At 34.9% G+C, this 15,810-nt stretch overlaps 2 protein-coding genes across 3 annotated transcripts; one reads left to right on the forward strand and one right to left on the reverse strand.

Moving 5' to 3' along the window:
• Positions 1-1,829: 1,829 nt before the first annotated feature.
• On the reverse strand, positions 1,830-10,749 carry LOC144850236 (cilia- and flagella-associated protein 45-like). 2 transcript variants are annotated; one of them, XM_078707474.1, is made up of 10 exons: positions 10,631-10,749; positions 7,206-7,477; positions 6,959-7,103; positions 6,413-6,583; positions 5,732-5,910; positions 5,371-5,500; positions 4,517-4,747; positions 3,988-4,211; positions 3,272-3,496; positions 1,830-3,119 (listed from the first exon to the last, which is right to left on the reverse strand). In XM_078707474.1, exons 1-10 carry the CDS (start codon positions 10,631-10,633, stop codon positions 3,047-3,049), a joined length of 1,653 nt encoding a protein of 550 aa, XP_078563600.1. In that variant the 5' UTR covers positions 10,634-10,749; the 3' UTR covers positions 1,830-3,046. The 2 variants fall into 2 exon arrangements, with proteins under 2 accessions (XP_078563600.1, XP_078563601.1); XM_078707475.1 differs by lacking the exon at positions 10,631-10,749 and adding an exon at positions 10,381-10,398.
• Positions 10,750-10,795: 46 nt separating this feature from the next.
• Positions 10,796-13,983, forward strand: LOC144850237 (large ribosomal subunit protein mL39-like). Its single transcript, XM_078707476.1, has 9 exons — positions 10,796-10,947; positions 11,314-11,511; positions 11,704-11,843; positions 12,034-12,133; positions 12,432-12,603; positions 12,999-13,137; positions 13,532-13,567; positions 13,676-13,723; positions 13,836-13,983. Exons 1-9 carry the CDS (start codon positions 10,899-10,901, stop codon positions 13,893-13,895), a joined length of 942 nt encoding a protein of 313 aa, XP_078563602.1. The 5' UTR covers positions 10,796-10,898; the 3' UTR covers positions 13,896-13,983.
• Positions 13,984-15,810: the final 1,827 nt, after the last annotated feature.

The following is a 15,810-nucleotide window of genomic DNA, read 5'->3' on the forward strand; positions in this document are numbered from 1 at the left end:
CAAAAAACGCACTTTTCAAAATCCTGTTATTATGCAATAATATTGCTATATATGCACATATATTGCTTTATAATCATCTTATAGACGTATAGTAACTATTTATCTCAAAAAATAAAAAGGTCGAAATTTGGCCATTTTCCGAAAAAATCCCTGTACTATAGTACAGGGATTTTATCCAAAAATGGCCAAAAAACGCACTTTTTAAAAACCTGTTATTATGCAATATTATTGCTATATATGCACATATATTGCTTTATAATCATCTTATAGACGTATAGTAACTATTTATGTCAAAAAATAAAAAGGTCGAAATTTGGACATTTCCCGAAAAAATCCCTGTACTATAGTACATGGATTTTATCCAAAAATGGCCAAAAAACGCACTTTTTAAAATCCTGTTATTATGCAATATTATTGCTATATATGCACATATATTGCTTTATACTCATCTTATAGACGTATAGTAACTATTTATCTCAAAAAATAAAAAGGTCGAAATTTGGCCATTTTCCGAAAAAATCCCTGTACTATAGTACAGGGATTTTTTCCAAAAATGGCCAAAAAACACACTTTTTAAAAACCTGTTATTATGCAATATTATTGCTATATATGCACTTATATTGCTTTACAATCATGTTATAGACGTATAGTAACTATTTATGTCAAAAAATAAAAAGGTCGAAATTTTGCCATTTTCCGAAAAAATCCCTGTACTATAGTACAGGGATTTTATCCAAAAATGGCAAAAAACGCACTTTTTAAAAACCTGTTATTATGCAATATTATTGCTATATATGCACATATATTGCTTTATAATCATCTTATAGACGTATAGTAACTATTTATGTCAAAAAATAAAAAGGTCGAAATTTGGACATTTCCCGAAAAAATCCCTGTACTATAGTACAGGGATTTTATCCAAAAATGGCCAAAAAACGTACTTTTTAAAATCCTGTTATTATGCAATACTATTGCTATATATGCACATATATTGCTTTATAATCATCTTATAGACGTATAGTAACTGTTTATGTAAAAAAATAAAAAGGTCGAAATTTTGCCATTTTCCGAAAAAATCCCTGTACTATAAGTACAGGGATTTTATCCAAAAATGGCCAAAAAACGCACTTTTTAAAAACCTGTTATTATGCAATATTATTGCTATATATGCACATATATTGCTTTATAATCATCTTATAGACGTATAGTAACTATTTATGTCAAAAAATAAAAAGGTCGAAATTTGGCCATTTTCCGAAAAAATCCCTGTACTATAGTACAGGGATTTTATCCAAAAATGGCCAAAAAACGCACTTTTTAAAAACCTGTTATTATGCAATATTATTGCTATATATGCACATATATTGCTTTATAATCATCTTATAGACGTATAGTAACTATTTATGTCAAAAAATAAAAAGGTCGAAATTTGGACATTTCCCGAAAAAATCCCTGTACTAATAGTACAGGGATTTTTTCCAAAAATGGCCAAAAAACATACTTTTTAAAAACCTGTTATTATGCAATATTATTGCTATATATGCACTTATATTGCTTTATAATCATCTTATAGACGTATAGTAACTATTTATGTAAAAAAAAAAAAGGTTGAAATTTGGCCATTTTCCGAAAAAATCCCTGTACTATAAGTACAGGGATTTTATCCAAAAATGGCCAAAAAACGCACCTTTTAAAAACCTGTTATTATGCAATATTATTGCTATATATGCACTTATATTGCTTTATAATATGTATTCATCCAAATGAAATACATGAAAGTGACACGCCTTCCCCACAAACCCCAATTTATCAAATTACCACTAACCAAGTAAAATGTAATATATGTTTTATTGGATACCAAACAACTACTTACAGTAACTCACGTAAACAATCGTAAAACCATGAAAAATGATTATTATTATAATATTAATATGTAACATTATGTACAGTACTATTAGTCAACTGCCACTGTAATTGTTTTATTTTACTACTATTTTGAGATTTAATATGCACAGTATAATCAGTTTTGTTGGCTATTTAGAAAAACTCCATGGATTGGATAAAAACACAAACTAAACTCCAATGCCGTTTCAGGTATAATTTCAAATAACCAAGTGTATTGTACATCTGATGATCTATTTATAAAGAGCTAGACTAAATTGCGCCCTTGATGATTCAATATTTACAAGTCAAGAATAGAGGTTTATTTAGTTGGAAGAATTAAATACAGTGAGCAGTCTACTATCCAGTTAAAGTCATAAAACAGAGTGTTGACAGAAGAGACAAACAACACCTATTTGTGGGATTGGAAGTGTATAATTTGTTTTTCTTTGGGATATTTTAAAGACCTATCTATGAATATGATTTTAATTGGAAGAAGGGCTCAGGCTGATATAATATTAGAGATACAAACATAAAAAAAAGATGATGTAAAGCATCACTGAAGAAAAACTAAGTGACAATGAAATGATTTTGTTTTGTCTCTATACAGCAACTTTTCTTATAAAATGAATATTTTTAGGTAATTGAATGTATTAATTACGTAAGTTAATATTTTTAAAGAAATCTCTGTATGCATTTCAGCCATTGGCTGCGATGTATGATTTCAATGCGTGCATGGAAGCAGGCGGAACTGATTCATGGTATCAATATCGTATGAGGAAGTTTCATGTGTTGGGCATACTTTGAGCTTTGATTTTTAAGTAAATCTTTGGTAGATAATGAAAAATCTAAAAATATCAAACCTGGTAGTGTTACTATGTTCATTTTAAGTTATTTAGTAACAGACATCTGTATATCTTCTGATTAAAACTGGTAAGACACCTGTATATCTATTCTGATTTTTACTTTTAAGACACCTGTATGTCTATTCTGATCGAAACTAGTGAGACACCTGTATGTCTATCAATAAACAAGTGAGACATCTGTATATCTCTGATACAATAGTTTATCTTTCTTTAAATGCTATTTTATTAAGACTCTAGCTGTACAATTATATTTAGCATGTTTAACATCCCACCTTTGTAGAGGTCACAATAGGTTTTCTTTACAACGTTGGGGGAGGTACTTCTATCCTCCTAGCTACCTCGTTGCAGTATTTCGCTGGTACACCAACCGCTCTGTTTCGGGGAAAGAAAAAATCAGAATAGTATGAAAAAGAAGGAATGAAACCGGACCTTTGCACAAAAGAAAACTCCTATTCATTCCTTTATCATAGAATGTACATTCCTTATTTATTTATAACAATAATGTTATTTCTAATAGTACTAACCTTAATTCACTTAGTTTCTTCTGTTTAATGGCATCAAGCTTAGCCCGTCGCTGTTGTGCTTCCTCGTTTATTTTAATTCCCTCTTTAAAGAATGCGTTTCTTTCCGATATCTTCAGAGCCTCTTTCTCTTGAATTTGCAAACGGACATCTTCAGCGTATACACGCTGTCTGCCATGCGCCTGTACTTCGGCTTTCTTCTCCTTCTCCATAGCGGAATGCTGGGCACTTAACAATGAAATATAAAGGTACTAAATTACATACTATGTTTTCACCAATGAAATCAGAAGAACCAAGCAAATGACACGCGTATTATGTCATGGGTCAAAAAGAAACATTTAAATGTAGTAAGTACTAACAAATTAATGTAAATTAAGCTCATGAATTGAGTTCATAGGTAAATAAAACAGTTATATAATTTCTCTACATCGTGGCAAAGTTTGATCATCTCTGGAATACATTACAAAATGTATACAAGATAAAGTCACACTACAGGTTCATTACACTTTCAGGGAAAACAATTTCTATAATTAAAAACCAAAAATGTAAATTTTACAAAATTTTAAATGTTTCTTCAGAAAATTAACATTCTACATTTGAAAAATGTTTCCCTAACTTTCTAAAACTTGTACAAACTCTGTTTTATCTTAATAAACAGGAATATACTTTAAACAATAAGGAATAAATTCTTATATTAAAAGTTATGTTGAAACACTAACTTGAGAACTCTTTCAAATTCAGCTCTTTCTCGCTGTGCCTGAACTGCTAAGAAATGATCTTTATTACGAACTTGAATCTCACGAGCTACCTTTAGCATTTGTTCGTTTTCTGCCTTTTTGATAGCCGTTTCTCGTTCCTTCTTGCGCCACTCTCTTTCTCGTTGTTCCTGGTTACGTTTAGCTCTTAAAGTATCTTTTTCTGCCTGGTAATCCTTCGCACGTTCCTGTTATGTATAAAGAAAGATAAAAAATGAGTGTTGCTTAAAGATAGAGAATAAATCTACTATCATTTAATTTAATCAATTGTGGAATTAATGTTGTCTGAGGAGTAACTTGTAATGGATGAGACAACAGATTATGTTGAATTAGTGAAGCAACGAGTGATGGATCAGTTGCCTTACTGTATTTTTTCATTTCTTTAACCAAAAACCGATAAAAAAAACCCGTCAAAGTATTGTTAACAGAAACACAACAACATTACACAATATCTGAAGAACTTAAAACACTCTACAAAAGATTGGAATTGTACCTGCATTGCTCTTAGTCTTGCGATTTCCTTTTCTTTCTCGATTCGCTTGAGTTCTTGCTCTGCCTCAAATTTAGCCTCTCTCTCTGCTTTCTGTTTTTGGTACTCGATTACTTTGAGGTCTGCCATCTGTTCCTGTTCTACTTTACGCGATTTCATAACTTCTTGTTCTTCATTAGCTCGGTGTATCTCTCGTTGGGCCTCCAATTGGATTGTTCGTTTACGTTCCAATCCCTAGAAGTATTTATAAAGATTTAAATACACAGACTTTCTTAACATTACAATGTTGTGTTTGTGTACAACAGAAGACGTATTCGACAATAATTTGATTTAATTTGTTACAGTATTAAATGTATTATTATTTTTATTCTTATAGTAACTGGATCTGGGCCGCGATATTTCTTTTCGTACATAAGTTGGGGACCCCTCATGAAACTTCACAAAATAAACATGAATATTCATTAATCATATCCATAAGGTGTGAAGTAAGAATTGGGCTAACTACAATTCTCTAATGCAAACGCTTTCTGCCGAGCCGTCTGTGTAGATGAATGGATTAGACTATGGACTTTACATGTCGATGTATGAGGTTCGAATCCCATGAGCATCTTCTTTTTACTTTATAGTGAGAGAGATTATTTAGAGGGTTAGGTTTAGTTATATTTAGGAAGTAGTTCGGCTATCTTTCATATAAGGGGTCACCAACTTATGTACGAAAACAAAAATCGCATCTGGGCCAATGAGGTTACAGGTGGTGGACATTGGTTAACCCAGTCGATCTAATTACAGCCCTTTGTGTGACAACATATTAATGAAGGATAACACTCATTGAAGCCTCTAGCATTTCCGTTGCTTACATCAATATCTTCCATCTGAAGTTTTTCAAGATATCGCAACATCTGTTGAGCTTCTTGATCCTTTTTCTCTTGGTCCAGTAATCTCTCTTCTTCCCTGCTAGCAATTTGCTTCAACACTTTAGCTGCACCTCTGATAAAATAAATCATGATTTCATTTGTTATTGCATTAGTGTAAATGTACAGTATCAATCAACCTTTGCTTAGCAATAAAAATAAACAACCCATGTCACATTAAAACAGCACTGTAGAGTTTATTTCAAACTAATTCAATTTCCACTTTCATTGTATATTTAATAAACAAGTAACTATCGTTGAATGACGCGCTAGTATTAAACAGTAGCTTTTGTTTCAAACAACTCACTCATATTTTTCCATTTTCCTCTGGTTTTCAATTTCCTCTTGCAGCAGCAGCGCATCCTGTCTCTCCATTTCCATCATGTCATCCAGTCTTCTTTCTTCTTCAGCCATTTCTGTTTTAATTTGATCTTTCTCCAATAACTGGGCATCTCGAATGGCATGGCACTTGGCATTTAGTATCAACTATTGAAATATAATGCTTAATGATGAGAATTCTTAGATTATATTTTGGAAAGTCTAATTAACCGATAATATAAACGACAATCTAATAAATATTTATTGGTTTTGGCTCCAAAAATGAGAGAAAAATTCTAATTTAAAGCTCAAATAAATTCTCTAAAGAATACTATTATTATATCAACCTATCACTCAGTCGTCATCATCATACTCAGATGACGACAGTTCTAATAACATCCTTAGCCATGAGGTCAATAAATAGTTGTTTCATTTATTCATCTATTGATTATATTTTAACATGATAATGAAGTACGGTAAATTTTCTAATTGTTTCGTTATTTCCTGTTTTCTGTCTTTCTTACAAAATTGTTTCATTGCCCCATAACTTTTGCCTAATTACTTACTGTTAACTACACTCTCATTGTTAAGCAATAGTTTTTACTACACCAACATATCATATTACAGAGCCTAACTGAGTTATTCAATAAATCTTTTGGAGAACACCAACCTCATTTAATCTTTTTATGTCGTCTTCTTGTTCTTCTCGTTGTTCCCTCGCTTTCTCCAGCAAATACTCAGCCTGCTTTTGTGCTTCTTCCTCCAGCTCGTTGAGTTTTTCATTCTTCTTTTTGTTTTTGTCTAATGTTCGCAGTTCATTCTTAACAGCTGCACTGGCCTCCTGACAACATAATGTAAATATACAGTGAACACATCGACTCAACAGCCAAAACATGGTCACTAGCTAAGCCTCATACAAGACTTTTATGGACAGGCAAGGAGGTATACTGCATTTTGGATTCATATAATGTACAATGTTAGTTTTTGTTTTGGTTTTCAATGGAAACTGTTGGTTTACAGAAATGAGATTTTATTTCCATTAAAGATATATTGTCCCCCTTAAAAATGAATTTGTTTACTGTAAATGTTTTTGTTGAATATGCCATTTGAGTGTCAGATAATAGTTATTCACTTATTCAAAAACTGGATGATAAAAAAAATGATTGACCTGAAAAAAAAAATGTGTTCACACACAAACAAAAATGGGTATCTTTACCAGAACGTCCTGCTTTTCTCTTTTACGTGCATTGTATTCAGCATATCTTTCTTCTTCAGTCATTACATGCGATTTACCAAGAATTCGAAAAAATTCATTTTGGGGAAGAATTACCGATTTTCCTGAGGGATCTTCCTTTGGTACTCTGAAACAAATTATAACAGTAGAAACAAAATTTAAGTTTAAACAATCTTAGATCTGCCTGAATATGTTTCTGTGGTTTGGAATAATTTGTGTTTAAACTTACATAAGTTTTCTAATGAGATCTTTGGTAATAACCTGGACCTCCTCCTTTGATTTCTTATTTGAATGTCTGGTTCTTCTGTTGGACGAACCATTTGAGAAAATATCAGATGTGAGTTCAGGTGCACTACGTTGTCTTTGAGCTTGCTGCGGTTTCGCTGCGAATAATGATTCGTCAACATTGGATGTTTTGCTGACGGTGTAATACTGTCGAGTTTTGGCTCGTCTTGATCCGGCACTGGATGAGGAGCCTATGGAACTTATCATACTACGAGACTGGAATAAAGAATGATATATTATTGTTTTTATAAAAAATAATGAATGAATGAAAACAAATTGTGTAATATCTAATTAATAATAATACCTAGGCTAGGCTGAATTTGGTGTTTAAATATGATATTGTAGTATCGACCGTAAGGGGGTGGCCAATGAATGAATGTCACAAACCTACCAACCGTCTGCAGGCGCCTGGATCTAGTACCTGTGACGTATGAACGTCTGGGCGCCATGCGCAGACGGTTGGGGCAGACCAGAAATCGGGGCAGTTTAGCCACAGAATTTGCCGTGGTTACAAGTATTATAGCTATTACAAGCAGTATAAACGGAACATATGTATTAAATTGGATTTGCCCCAAGCGGGAAGAAGTTCTCAGATAGCCAGCAGATTGAAACACTGGAACAAGTTTACCAAAAAGATGTTGCAGCAATAAACAAATTAGTGAAATCCTCAGAAAAAGATTCAAGTGTTTCCAAAAAAATAAAAATTGAAATGCAAAATGAAAAACAAAAAGAAGAAATAATAACGAAATGTTCTTCACCTGAGTTACCATCAATAAAACCGCGCAGACGGTTGGGGCAGACCAGAAATCGGGGCAGTTTAGCCACAGAATTTGCCGTGGTTACAAGTATTATAGCTATTACAAGCAGTATAAACGGAACATATATATTAAATTGGATTTGCACCAAGCGGGAAGAAGTTCTCAGATAGCCAGCAGATTGAAACACTGGAACAAGTTTACCAAAAAGATGTTGCAGCAATAAACAAATTAGTGAAATCCTCAGAAAAAGATTCAAGTGTTTCCAAAAAAATAAAAATTGAAATGCAAAATGAAAAACAAAAAGAATAAATAATAACGAAATTAGTTACCATCAATGAGTTACCATCAATAAAACTGATTGGTTACCTTCGGTCCTGTTTCAAAAGTAAGAATGGTACACCAAGACAACCATCAATTTGCAGTTTTGCAAAAGGACGTCTTCAGATATCAAAGTCAGTCTTTGACCAACCTGATCACAGCTTACAGGGCCGCTGGCAAAAACAATACAGCTCGCCGCCCGTGGTGTCTGTCGGTCCCCACTCGCTGACGCAGTTGGGAAACTGGAAGGTCTGAAGCCACTTGGGTAGCAACGTGTCCCTGCAAGACTTCAGTTTATCGTGATTCAGCACCATGACCTTGTTTCGAAACTGTACTCGAAACAGTGATAGAGTCAGGACCCCCACGATAACCGCCGGTCCTTTCCATGGAGGACACAACACTTTACTTTTGCCCTTGGGCGTGCTGTCATGATGAAGACTCAGAGCCTTGGCATGGAGTTCTCGCAGCAAAATTAGCATCTGGTGTGTGTCAATATTTCGCAGCTAGATGCGCTCAATATTGACCGTTACAAATGTGCCGCTTGCCGAGAGCCAGTTCCAGTCTCGGCGGTGCCTATTATTCAATAATTAATAATGGTTATATTTTTCTATCAATTCAGAACCATGAGTGATTCTAAATCAGAAGGGAAGATGGGCCAAGCAGATGCTTCGCCCTCCAGTGACCCGGGCACGAGGGAGGCGCCAATGGAGGACCGGGGTGCTACGAGTCGAGTGGTGATCATGGACGAAGGACCAGCACCATCGACCGACCGACCCATTTTTCCCATAAAACCCAGGGGAAAATGCTTAAATTGAACGGGGTTTCAAGGAGAAGGACCTGTAAACACGGGTTAGCAATCACCCCGCTGTCCTCATACACTTCCGAGCACTGGCCATCATGGCCAAAGTCGTGGGGCGGAGACTTTTACGGCCATTGCTGAGCGGGCGGAGGGGAAGGTCCCAGGGCCTTCCCAGATGCCGGCCGTCCCGGGATCTGACAGGAGGGGTGGAAGCGGCGTGCGCCGACATAGGGCTCTCGGGGTCCTGGCCTTGTGCTGGCAGCCCTACCTTCGCCGTGCGCTTTTGACGCACACTTTCATCCGGACCTTGTTCATTGTAGAAAAGTTCCTGAAAATCTTCCCAATGACCTACTTTAGTTTTAATTTGGGGGTTGGGCGAGCGTGCCTAGCTGTGCAGGAGGCATGTAGATACCTCATGTACCAGTCGGAGTGCCGGGTCCTACTGGAGACGGATGCCCCTCACTTTCATTCGGCGGGCCACCGGGTAGGCTCCCCCTACCTCATCGGCTTTGCCGCCGAAGCCCTGGGGAAGGTTGCGGGGTTGGATGCCAGTGAGGTCCTGGATCTCACCTGGAAGAATGGCCGGGACCTGACCCCGGAATAGTCTTGCTCCGGCAAGGGACCCTGAAGTGTTTTTCCCTTAATAATGAAGAGAACCTGAGGGTTCGGGCACTGGGAGAGGTGGGTCTGGACCACAACCAGTACATCACTGACTGGCTCCTGAAGCGGATCTTGGGGGAATGTTTCTGTCCCCAGCGTCACCATGTGCTGACCATGCACTTGCTGGGTGCGGCGACGGACCCGACCTACTTCGGCTGGTGGGGGTACCCCAGCGGCAAAAGCTGATTTTACATAGTTTTTCGTCCTCGGTGTTCATTGTAGAAGAGTTCCTCAGATTCTTCCCAATTACCTACTTTAGTTTTACTTTTAATTTGGGGGTCGGGGACCAGAAATCGGGGCAGTTTAGCCAAAGAATTTGCCGTGGTTACAATACAAGTATTATAGCTATTACAAGCAGCATAAACGGAACATTTTTTATATATAAAAATTGGATTTTCCCCAACCCATAAGCGGGAAGAAGTTCTCAGTCAGATAGGCTACTAGGGCCTAGCCTAGGCCTAGTGCTTAGTAGGCCTACTAGTAGTATACCTAGCAGGTGAATATATCTGGTGGTGCACTTTTATAAACGGGATGAATACAATAATATCAATCAAATTGGTATTATTCAAGATCAACGTAATTACCTATCAGTAGGTTTTATATACTAGGCTATCCTCTTTCTGGCCGGCTATCCGCGAAGTCCATAACAACTCGCACATCACATGTCTGACTGAGAGACTGCAGCTGAGACTAGCCTCCTAGCTAGGCCGGGAGAGAGAGCGCAGCGGACAGAGCAGAGAGGGCCTGGCTGGCTGCAATCGTCTAATTCAGCACAATATACGAGTTAAAAAGCTTATATATAGAATTAATGTTATGTATAAAACATCTACTTACCATTTTGTATTATTATAAATATCTAATGTCTATAAAATTCTACCATAAACACGCACAATAATTTCTACAATCGGTAGTTGCTAGGCCTAATAATAGTTTCGCGATCTCTTTTATTTATCTAGTTACCAAGGAATATAGCGCCCCCAAGTTGACAGACCATGACCAAGTCAAAGTTCATAGAGAAATGTTATATTGTGTGTAAAACCAAAGAATCTAAGAATCTTTGGTAAAACTTGCTTACATTTTAATTACAATATAAAATAATAACATGAACAAATCTGTGCTTCTTAGCCGTGCATGTTATATGTCTTGTCGGGGTGAGTTTTCAATTCGTTTCCAGAGCATGAGATAAGCTAAGGCTAGAATAGTGTGGCGGCTGGGTGAGTCCATGCATGATATGGAGGGCAGTGGGTGGTATCACTCCGGGTGCTGGTCAGCTCGTACCCAAACCCAGCTCGTACCCAAACCCAGCTCGTACCCAAACCCAACTCGTACCCAAACCCAACTCGTATCCATGCCACCTATTATTATATTAGGGCTAGGCAAGCAACCAGTACCTAAAGTAGTATGCATACTTAATATTATCTTCTTTCCAAGAGCCAAGGAAGGTGAAATTATTAAAAAATATTTACTTGTCCAATTTAATGATTTTATGTTGATACTTATTTAATACATATGAAAAGGATGTTCAACAAATGCTGCCAAACAAACAACTCCAGAACATGTCAGCAGGCAAAACAAGCTATATAATGAAGAAGCAAACCGTCAACTACAGAAAGTGAAACGCATCGAGAAGATTAAAGTCCAACACGTTGGGTCAAATGATAGATGTACATTTGTAATGAACAAGAAACTCTCAACACCATATCATTGTGCAATGCGTAAGATATTTATTTCAAACTGAATTAAGAGATTAATTAATGTGAAAATTATTACTATTAATACTATAAATTATTTTCTTTTATTACAGTTTTCATTTTGATGAAACAGTAAACGCACAACAAACCCTCTAAAAAACCAAGCAACACATCCTATCTAACATTAACTTATTTACTCCACTTTTGGTATTTCAGACTTGAATGCAACATACCTATCTGCAACTGGCTTAGCTCTTGTAAATGGCGAGCCATGGCACATGCACCGACCATTGCTAGAAGATTGTGATGTAAAGTTTCTTACCTTTAAAGATGATGATGTTGAGGAAATCAACAAGGTAAAATGTATTTCCCTTCAAATTGAATCCCCTTTAAAATGAATCTCCATTGAAATTGAATCCCCATTTAAAATTATTCTCAATTTAAAATTTAATTCAAGTTCATTTTCCTTTTAAAGGTAATCTATCTTTCAAATGAATATCAATCTCCCTTTAAGTGTAATTTTAGAAATGTTTTCTTCATTTATAGGCATTTTGGAAAGGATGTGGCCATTTAATGGGTGCTATATTGCACACTGCATTTAAAGACACAATTGACATCAAAGCTGTGCATAAACCAGACCTATCAGGTATATAGATTGTTCTTAGGAAGAATCTAAGGCATTACTGCAGTAATGGGTTCTTGCCTGACAATAATGATGTGACTGGGACTACTAGTAGACAATATATTGGATTACTGCATTAATGAGTCTGAGATGACTAGAAATATTTATATTTTTGGATCAATGCAGTAATGAGACACTAGGATGGCCATAGAAAGACTTTTGTGGCATTACTGCAGTAATTTAGAAGAGCTTTTAGAAGAGATTCTAGTTTGCGAAGAGTTAACTAATAGCAGCATTTTAATATATCATTATTTCATTCTAGTGTCCACAGGCTGTTTTGCGTATGATGTTTCTCTTCCGTTTCATTGGAGGCCTACATATGATGAACTTTTAATGTTAAATCGTCAAGCCTACAGGCTGATTGAAAGCAGGGTACCATTTGAACGACTTGAGGTTCCCAGTGAATTTGCTATTACACTATTTGAAGGAAATGAGTATGTTTTAAAGTACCTTCTATTTCCTATCACAATGCTCTGAAAACAAGAGGGTTATTTTATGAACATCATTTCATTTTTTTTATAATTATTATATATAACTGAATATCAGCCTATGTTCAGATATAATCCCACCATCTAAGTTAGGCTAAATTCGGAGAGAAAAGAAGTATCCAGGCACTCTGGGACTATACATGGTCGTATACAATATAGGAAGGTACCCAACTTCCATAGATTAAAAGAGTATTCCTTAATTTACAATAATTTCTTTTCTTGGTTTACTGAAGGCTTTCATGAATTGAAACGACACATGGTAGACCTTCTGTTTATTTTCTATTATCAAAACACTAGTCTATTCATACAACTCATGTTATATTTGTTCAATTTTCATTTAGGTATAAAACTTCAGCAGTTGAAAAAAGGAACACAGATAACGTAACATTATACAGATTAGGAAAGTTTATTGACCTTTGTGATGGCCCCATGGTTCCAAATACGCAGTCTATGGCAATTCACAGGTTTTCATTTACTAAGGTATGGTTACGACTCCCATCAAATCTACATTAAATCATAAACTAATACTCAGTTCTAATGTTAAATGGTAAAATATAAATATAGAATTTCTGCAAGTAGGCATATAACAGGGACACTCTCCTCTTTGCTTCCACCCTTTCTCATTGGTCAGATTTTTTACCCTACTTGGATGTAACTGTATTGAATGGTCAGTTGAGTGGACTTTGTACTCATTCCCACCAACCTTGTGCTGATGGCTAGGGTTGGATTCAATCTCAATGAAGCAACATAGTATGCACCAACATGGTGGTATTTGTATCATATCTTCTATAAAATAGCTGATTACCAGGGAAGCTAGCTTAATTATTGAAATGTCAAGATTTCTTATGTAATGATATTTTTATTTATCTTCTAGACTCATTTGTTGAATGAGAACCAAGATCCACAGAAGGTAAGATAAAGAAAAACTTTATCATTGTTCATAATTTGTTTAACCAATGGGATAAAATTTGTTATGAAGTCTTATGGTATCATTATTTTTTTTTTATTCTCTTTATAGGATCATATTCACAGGTTCCAGGGCGTTGCCCTTCCTTCAGCGTTTGAGGTAAAACTATTTATTTTTAATAATTTAATAAGATCTATTTATACCGAAATAAAATAAAATATGTATTTCACCAGTTAAGTGTTAAAGAAAATTATGTTAATGTCATTTTCAGGCCCATTATTCAACATGGACAACAATTGAAGACCGAGCAAGGAAACCAATTACAGTATAAACAATAATTATGACAATAGTTCTTTTGAATATTTTGTACTGTGCATTCAAACTGATGTATGGATATGAATAAATTACATTCAATTATACATATCTTGGCTTTATTTTGTATTCCACTAAGCATGTAGAAAAGTGTAGTTTACGTGGACCTAAACAATTTGTAATGAAAGTAGGCCTACTGGGAAATTATAAAATGAAATCTCTTGTTTAGAAAACAGAGTAAATTATTAAGTACTATATATTCTAAAACAAAAATCAATATAATATTTACTTACTGCATCTGCATTATGGAACGTGATGGACCGTGATGGACATTTTGATACATTTTGTTCAAACGTAATCGTATTTTGATGGAAAGGATTTATGACGCCATCGCATGTAATGGATATACCCGTCACAGTGTGAATGTTCGCTTAATTTGTGAGAAAACCTATAATGTAAGAAAAAGAGAACATCACTGGCAATGTAGCAACATCGTACCGCGGCAACATTTCAATACGGTATAAAGTTTACAGTGATCAAAACCCGTGATCAAAACCCGTGATCAAAAATTTTAAAAGAAAAACATGCAAGGAAATGGGATTGGAGTTAAGGAAAACAATTTCTTGGACAAGTATTGGTCTAACAAGAGGCGAATGGGCCTATATCAATAAGTTTTAAAATAATGCATTATTAAATGTCGACATATACATACAGAAGGTCAACTAAATGCTACAATTTCATTTCGTCAGCATCTTTTTTTTTATCGCAACCATCAAATGTTGTTTCTTTTATATTATTTATTCTATAATTTATATTTTGATGACAATTGTATACGATACATATTAATTCATAGATAATACACTTGAATAAAACACAAAGACTAGGTTGACTTATTTTTCATCTCGATCTTCTGTTACAAACAAACTATTGTTTGTATTATATTATTTATTAGTCTATAATTTTATATTTGAAAATAAAATATTAACATAAACCTTACGTTAGTAACAAACCATTACAAAATACGCGCTCATCAGTATTCAAACTGTAGATCTAATAAAATAATTGTACAAAGGTCCAACAATAATAATATGAGTTTACGACTTTCAATAAACTCAACAATCATAATAGAATGTAATAATTGCAAATAAAACTATAAAATATATTTCGGAATTACATGGCAAAGATCCTTAAAGTTAAAATGTCCTTCGTAAACATGTTATTTTATTCATGTCCTTCGTTAAACCATGGAGGAAAATTATTTTTGTCCTCCACCTTTTAAAACATGGTGTTTTCTTTAGACTTTCGCGTTATTTATTTTTAACTGTCGCATCCTCAGAGAATAGTGAAATTACACTCAATGTGAATATTTTGAATGATGTTTACCTATTATTATTGTTGTGTTTTATATTTATTGTCAGTGGTGCTCTTACTGTTTTTTTGAAAAGAATAGAGAACAATAACTTGTTAATTGGATACATAGAATTTGTCTGTCACGTGTCCTGCTAATTGTGGTCATTCATTCTGGTTGCTAATTTTAGACTAGGCATATTGCTACTTAATAGGCATATCCGGTATTATATGCTACTCAAGCAATTAGGCCTTTACATGTTAATCGGGATTTTCACTTATTTAGGTCCTTGTTTTTAACTTTATTTTGAGTTGCCAACCTGTTTTTCTATACTCTACCTCTTTTGCATTTTTGTTTTCTCTAAGCGAATTTCTTTGCGCGAAATTGTAAGCGTTGGTTCAGTGCGCATGCGTATTCATATTTCTAGCAACTTCTCGGCACGCGAAAAATGCGCAAACATTAGACCATGAATGTTCTATTCTAGAGAAAGAGATTTTAGTTGATCTTCAAGCAGAATTTTTTTAGTCATCGCCTAGTGGCCAATCTTTAGTTTTTCAATTTCATCTTAATTCCAATCTTAACGGAA

This window comes from Antedon bifida, chromosome 8 (assembly GCF_963402885.1).
Source record: "Antedon bifida chromosome 8, ecAntBifi1.1, whole genome shotgun sequence".
NCBI lineage: Eukaryota > Metazoa > Echinodermata > Crinoidea > Comatulida > Antedonidae > Antedon > Antedon bifida.

Coding starts and splice junctions, on each gene's coding strand:
- LOC144850237 (XM_078707476.1), top strand. CDS start 10,899: ATGAACAAATCTGTGCTTCTTAGCCGTGCATGTTATATGTCTTGTCGG. Junction 10,948..11,313: donor ATGTTATATGTCTTGTCGGG/GTGAGTTTTCAA, acceptor ACATATGAAAAG/GATGTTCAACAAATGCTGCC. Junction 11,844..12,033: donor ATGTTGAGGAAATCAACAAG/GTAAAATGTATT, acceptor CTTCATTTATAG/GCATTTTGGAAAGGATGTGG.
- LOC144850236 (XM_078707474.1), bottom strand. Junction 3,497..3,987: donor GAATTTGAAAGAGTTCTCAA/GTTAGTGTTTCA, acceptor TTCATTGTTAAG/TGCCCAGCATTCCGCTATGG. Junction 3,120..3,271: donor AAGAAACTAAGTGAATTAAG/GTTAGTACTATT, acceptor TCCCCGAAACAG/AGCGGTTGGTGTACCAGCGA.